Source organism: Quercus robur, chromosome 4, assembly GCF_932294415.1.
Source record: "Quercus robur chromosome 4, dhQueRobu3.1, whole genome shotgun sequence".
NCBI lineage: Eukaryota > Viridiplantae > Streptophyta > Magnoliopsida > Fagales > Fagaceae > Quercus > Quercus robur.
In genome coordinates, this window is record NC_065537.1 from 48,034,418 (window position 1) to 48,041,746 (window position 7,329).

A 7,329-nucleotide genomic window follows, 5' to 3' on the forward strand; every position below is an offset into this window, starting at 1 on the left:
TGTTTCTACAAAGCAAGTTTGATGGAATATTAGTTTATTGGTACTGAACATGTGCTTATAGGTTAAACTTGAATAGTATAACATCTTATTGGTACTGAACATTTGCATTACTTTGGAGTGTGTCAAGGGTGTCTATTGGTACTGAACTGATCAAAGTTATGTTATTTTAATAAGCCAACTAACATTGTAAACTCTCAATTGCAGGTTGATCGCGAGTGTAAATTTTTTCAACTTAATGATGAGATATGTAAGCACGGCAAGGTGCTTGTTCCATAGCAAAGGCAGAGAGATTGTGTCTGTCTTTCTCTCTCTTAAATAAGTCTTCTTTTCACAGAAACCTCTTACTGCACTTGCCATTCAGCTTTGAACTTCTCTCTCTCTCTCGTTTCGTCCATTTGATTGCTTAGACACTTCTCGAAATGAGTGAACTGCGTGGACAACCACCAATTCTTCGACGGAGGAAGAACCATGTCCCAGATGACATCGTACTCAACAACATCCTTACAAGGGTACCGGTGAAATCATTGATGAGATTCAGGTGCATATGCAAATCCTGGGACTCCTCAATTACCACTCCTAATTTCATCTCCACCCACCTTAACAACAAAAACAGAGATCTCCTTCATGATAATAATGCTAGTGGTTATGTGATACATGTGCCGTGGCATCCTTTTTCTTCTGACTGGTCTGTACGGTTGCTGTTGACTGCACCTTTGATAGGATTTATGAGACTGGAATTCCTTCTGATTTTGGGCTTGTCAAAATAGTCGGTTCCTGCAATGGCTTACTGTGTCTCACTGGTTTTAATCCCAGTAATGATAAATATTCGTGTCCTCATCCCAGTATTGATATATATTTGTGGAACCCCAGCATTAGAAAATTCAAGAAATTGCCTGATACTTGCTTAGGACAGTTAAGGTGTGTTAAACTCAGATTTGATTATCATTCTGAGAATAATGACTACAAGGTTGTCAGGATTTCATTATCTCCTTTGTCTGGACATGAGATTGAGGTGTACACGTTAAGTTCGGATTCATGGAGAAGGTATGAAATTTTGTTACCAACCAATGTAGTGATCTTGGATATAAGTTTTTATTACCCATTGGTTAGTGGAGCTTTGCACTGGATGGCATATATTAATGGAGAGAATCGCAGGACAGAAACTATTATGGCATTTGATGTCAATAGTGAGAAATTCAGAAAGCTAGAACTGCCTGATAATTCTATGATTTCTAATGATAGATGTCTTGCATTATTCAAAGGGAAATTGGCTTACATTGAATGTGGACGTATTCAACCATGTGGCTTCCAATACTCCATATGGGTGATGAGGCAGTATGGTGTGGTTGAGACTTGGCATAAAATTTTTGTTGTACCATTTCTCCAAGTAACTTCTTGCATTGCCTTTACTGAGTATGGTTCACTTCTGGTTTGGTGCATCGATCATCAAGTAAAGAACAAGGAATTTAAGTTTCTTTTAATTGACACTGAAAATCTACATGAGAAGGAACTTGATATCCAATTTCCTTCAATCGTAACTAATTTCATGGACAGCCTTGTTTTACTTGATGGAGCAAACGTGGTATCTTACTAAGCAGATGGTGGCATGCATAAAGAAGTGAAGTCATTTGAGGTATGGATGATGTGAAACCCTTGTTATTCCTTTAAATTTAGTATTAGGCTTGATAGTATTGCTAAAAGCTTGATTTTTATCCTAGGTTCACATTATCCTTTTGTGGCTATTATAAATTAGTATTTTTGTATCTATATGTGAATGGTTATTGTGGTATGACGGTTGTTATTCCTTTAGTGTTACTAAGAGCTAGATTATAGCTCTCCTGACTTCAATTTAAAAGAAGAAATGACCACAAAAAAACATAACTGAATAAAACAAGCTCTAAAACTTAGAACATTGAAAAGGAGTAAGGAAGTCCTTGTATAATTACCAGGATGCCATTCCAAGGTATGTTCTTACTTCTCTGGGTCAAGCTACATGGTCTTTGTTGGTTTGTGAACTACATTGAACCTTAAATATTAACAATAAGAAGCTAATTTATATGGCAGAGAGTTGGTTCCAAGACAAGCGATCTTACTATATCATACTATCTCTTGCCTCTATGTGACGTATCTTGATAATGAATGCTATTTTATCATGCTTAACTGGGTTCAATCACATGTTTATTTTCAACTGATGTGTATCAACATGTTTAGGTGCTGAAATGTTGTGTTTCTGTTAGTACTATTAATTGTTCTTTATGCTAAAGAAACATGCTATGGTCTATACTAATAAGAAATTTGTTCACTAAACTGCAGTTTTGAGATTGTTGAAAATAGCTGAAGTTCTTTTTTTAGTTAAAGGCTCTTCGATAGGATGTCTGCCATAGGCTGCTTCCCCATCTTCCTTTTCACTGATCCCTTTCTTTCTACGACTTTAATCATGCTGTAAATTTTTCTTTCTTGAAAGCTCTTCTCTATTTCTCTAGTGTACTAAAGTTGTACCTAATTTTTATAAATAAATCTGTACTTCAATATAAATAAATTACGAATCATTTTGATGCATCCTCACTCTCGCTTCATTTTACACTGTTACAGTTAACTAATGCGTTTAACAAATATTGCTCAAATCTACTGAAAAGCTTAGTTTTAGGTCGTGAAGCCTCTTTTATGTTTTTATTTTTATTTATTTATTTTTAAAAAAAACCTTGGTCTTATTTGTTGCAACTCCCCATATAGTTTGAACCTTGGCTTCTTACTAATCCCCCAAACCATCTTATCTTAAAACCTCTGTTGCTGTCCTGAAAGTTGCTGTGACTTGTTTCTGCACAATTTGTTAGACTTCTTTCCTACAAACCCTGATATTATGTTCAAATACAAGCTCTAAACCCTTTTACAGTTTTAAGCCCTGAAATTATCATTTATTTTTATCCTTGGCAACTTCCAATCATCAAAGATACAGCCACCACTGCACTTTCACAGAAAAAACTAAGCCCAGAATAGCTACTATTCATTTTAATCTTTAACAACCCCCCCCCCCCCCCCCCCCCCCCCCCCCCCCGCGAAAAAAAAAAAAAAAAAAACCTTTCACCTTCACAAACCTATTTATTGACATTTTTGGTTGGCATTTTGGTATCAATGAAACTGTCAGCAGGATACTTAGTAACATCCCTATCAAACCATTAATTCAGTAACTCTGGAATATACCTTTTCTTTCATGCTAGAGCCAAGAAGTTAAATGTTATTTGAGTCTCACTGCACACTTCTAGGCAGCATCACTCAATTTGCCCATGCTTTCCTACGTTAGTTTGTGATTAGAGTTGTTTGTCCTTTTTTCTTGTATTCAAACAGTCATTTTTTCCAATTGAATAAGTTCTGACAAAATGAAAGTCAAGACTTACAAGTGATTGATTTTGGGGTATCTCTTAACCTAAAGCTTCTTGGAGCATGTTTATTTTTTTCCCCAAGTGTGTTTGATGCTTTTCTGTTGAGTGTGCTGCATGGTTGTTTGATGGACGATGACCTAGAGATAATCATGCTTGTAGTTGAAAGAAAATAATGGCTTCTCAGAATTTTGAAATTTTGTACTGAAACTAACCTAGTGGTTGAAAGAGGTACCAAGCTTGTTTGGTGAAGCTGGTATTTCTGATGATCCTTTGGTCTTGTAACCTGAAAGAGTGATTTGTTATATGTATACTAATATTAAAATGCCTAACTTCTAATACAGTTGTTGAAGTTATATATATATATATATATATATATTTTATTTTATTTTATTTTAATTTTTAAATATATTCGATAGGATTTGAAACTTTTGGTGTCCGCTCCATGATGTTGCTCTTCATTATATGATCAAGACATCAATTGGTTCTTTTTGGTGTAACCAGAATTAGAACTTAGGTTCCTTATTTAACGACAATAAACTAGTTGGGCTAACTGGAATTCACTGAAGTTATATATAGTTAGTTGTTGACAATGTAGATTTTTTATTAGACACTTAAATAATTACATTAACCTTCATGTTTGCTATTAGAGACCATATATTGCTTGTATAATAGCCCTAATTATCATATTTCTTTAACATTAAGTCTTTTTAAGCATAACTAAAGGTCAGAAATCTTTGATTTTGATTGTTCCTGCACACTAGCCCATAACGGTAAATATAGAGATCAGAGAGAGATTATGAGAGAAAGAAGCTCATGAGTGGTGGGGAGCAGTTGGTATGTGGAGAGTGCCTGCTACGCAATCTGAAGATTTTCTCTGTGTGTGTGTGCAGTGGTTGGGAGAGAATTGTGGACAAACTGAGATAAGATGAAAAATGGACAGAAAATAACTAAGACCAAAAAGAGTAGAGACTTGAGTCACCCTCACCATGTCGTTTAAGCTTTCCCACTGCATTTTATTACACCACAAACAAAGAGGATCATTTTTTATATATCAAAATTTTGTAGAGCAGGTTGATGTGTACATCTTTTTTTATTAATAAAACCAGGCCTCATATTATCTTAATTTGATGTCCTTTGCTTATTCTAAAGTTGAAACCAACACTTTTAACAATAATATAAATGGATAGATTTTAGCAGAACAAGAAGAAATTTTACTGCCAAACAATGGATTTTATTAACTTGTTAGTAAGTATTTTGATTTTTGCTTCCCCCTCAAATGACAGTTGCATCTTTAGTTAAATTCTCACATTAGCAACCTGGTGTGGTTTATTGAAGGATGACCAAAGGAAAAATACAATGATAGGATCCCTGTGATGCAAACTAGTAGCTGTAGTTTATACATGCATTCTCTAATTTTGATTAAAGTTTCCAGATAGTATGAATTTTATTCGCCCACATTGAAAACTTTATGTTTTGCACTCATTTTTGCGGAAGGAAATGCTTGGACTTTCGACTATTACGAACTATCTCACATTGAAGTTTCTTCTTCTAAGATATTTGTGTGTGTGGATGGACGCTGATAAATGCCATATACCAGTTTACTGGGTTTTCTATCATTTCAAGGTTTTTTTTTGGTATTATTTCTTTATTTTAAGAGCTAGCTTTTTTTAATAATATCTGCGTGTTACTCTTGTATTTACAATGTACTTGGGTTGCATACCTTTCTTAGTGCTTTTTATTTCCATTATTATTATATACCAAAAACAGTCCTTCATACTTGCCTTCATTTTGCTTTTGAAGATGCATGGCCATATAAACCGGGAGTTTTTTATTCCATCAATTTTCTTTACCATATAAATTGGGAATTTTTATTCACGTGCTGGATGAATTTACCATTGGGAAAAATGGTGGAAAAGGATTTTGACTTGCAATAGCAAATTTGGTAGTCATAGCGGCATCTTTAGTTGCTTTGTTATTGTAAAGTAAGGTGATTCTTCTTCTTCTTCTTCTTCTGTTTGTTTATAGACGAGTAAATACACAGCTCATGGACCCACATGGGATTGAACCTTTGAGTGTCAAATGCTCTGTTATCGCTGAATTTCTGTGAATGTTCTGTTATGTTCTTTGATTATTTTATACACTATACAGTGTAATTGTTGAATGTTATGTTTTTATTGGATTCATATGCACAATACAGTATTGCTGAATTTGTGTCATGATCTTGTTTTAGTGTAAGACAATTTGGAATAATTTTATTTGAAAATTGGTGTTGTTTTAATCTTATGGAATAAAATGGAAATGGAAATTGGCTCTTGATTCTAATGCTGTTTATTTTCTGTCAATTTTGCTATTTTTATAAACTTAATCTATATATTTATATTTTGATTCATTATTACATTAAATATGACTTCACCATGGTTTGACCTCCAATTGAATCCTGGACTGGGCTTAAAATCATGAATCTATTTATTTTTTGGTTCTTGAAATGTATGGTTTCAATGCTTAATTCTTTATTTCCCATTCACATTTTTTTTGTTTTTTTGTACAGATGACCGTGATTTCTTTTGTGGGGGAAAATCTTGATCTGCTTCATTACCTTCAGTTGTGCTTTGCTTTGAGGCTATGTCTAGATTGAAGTTAATTTGGGTAAAGAATGAGATGGTTTCAGTGGGGGGAGGGGGGTTGGGGGAGATAGCTGGTATTCTGGTGATTTGAATTTAGTTGCCTATGTATTAAGTTGTATTCAGAGGCAATGTTACTCTTGGCACTCTTTTGAACTTTCCAACCTTCATTGTTCATATGGCGAATGTAAGTGAATGTAGCATCTTCCAGTAATCTTAAATGAAGTGTCTTCCAATAATCTGTTGTAAAAATACATGACAGAAGTATAACTGAGTTTAACGACTCTAACAATCCTAACTAACATTACTGTATATTTGGACTGCAGTTTTTTTTATTGTTTGGAGTGCAATTGGTTATGCCAATAGGTGTTGTTGAACTTTTGGTGAGTTCAAATGACAGTTGCATCTTCAGTTAAATTCCCCCATTATGTAACCTGGTGTGGTTTATTGAAGGATGAGCAAAGGGAAAAAAAACAATGATAAGATCCCTGTGATGCAAACTAGTTGCTGTAGTTTATACATGCATTCCTCATTTTTCCAACATAACCTTAAATTTTCATTCTCCCTAAAATTGGGGAGGAATAAGAGGGAATGAAATGAAGTTTAATGAAATTTCCAATGAAAATTCTAAAATAAACCTAAACATTCTTCTTTTAAATTTAAAAATTAAAAAAGAGGGTATAATAGAAATTTTATTATAAAATGATTCATTTCCATACATTTATTGTGGGCACTAGAAATATAGTTAACGGCCTCAACCAATACTTGGGCTCACAACCTATTTGTATTGTGGGTTTTGGGTTTCCTACTATGGGTAGTTCCTTACTTGAAGACCCAAATGCTTCGCTCTAGTCCACGCTTACTCCACTCCTTTTTCTCTCTAAGTTGCTCTCCTTACTTCTAATACTATTATCCTTCACTCTCTTCTCTCCAGAATTGCCAACCTCCATTTCTCAATCTACTCTCCTATTTATAGCTTGAGATGAGTGGAGGTGTTATGATTGCTTCCTTACTCATGTGGATGGAGGTCCAATTCCATTGTTGATAAGTGGATGTTTCGTCGGGAAAGGTGGTAATGGCATTGGAATTGATTCCCACTTCCAAAAGACTACTCGACAGTGATATTCTTGAAGGCACTACCGGGCAACCGAGTACCGGGTATCTCCGAGTTATGATACCCCCAACCAAGTTAAAGACGATTAGGAGGGCTTGCCCTTGGTACCCAAGACAGGGCAGCCTCATTTCAGCTCCTGGGCCCAGATTGGGCCTTGAGATGTCCGAATCTAGGCTGTAGGTCCAAATGAGGACGGGGTGGTGTACTAGGCCGC

The 7,329-nt window shown here is 35.0% G+C and overlaps 1 protein-coding gene across 1 annotated transcript; it reads left to right on the forward strand.

Annotated features, from left to right (window-relative positions):
• The first annotated feature begins 419 nt into the window (after positions 1–419).
• On the forward strand, positions 420–1,594 carry LOC126722046 (F-box/kelch-repeat protein At3g06240-like). Its single transcript, XM_050425202.1, has 2 exons — positions 420–538; positions 721–1,594. The coding sequence occupies exons 1-2, from the start codon at positions 420–422 to the stop codon at positions 1,592–1,594; spliced, it is 993 nt and encodes a 330-aa protein (XP_050281159.1).
• The last annotated feature ends 5,735 nt before the right edge of the window (positions 1,595–7,329 follow it).

What these genes read in the sequence shown, in the direction of transcription:
- LOC126722046 (XM_050425202.1), top strand. Translation starts at nt 420, where the DNA reads ATGAGTGAACTGCGTGGACAACCACCAATTCTTCGACGGAGGAAGAAC. An exon ending in AAATCATTGATGAGATTCAG is followed by an intron (nt 539 to 720) that starts GTGCATATGCAA and finishes CACCTTTGATAG; the next exon opens with GATTTATGAGACTGGAATTC.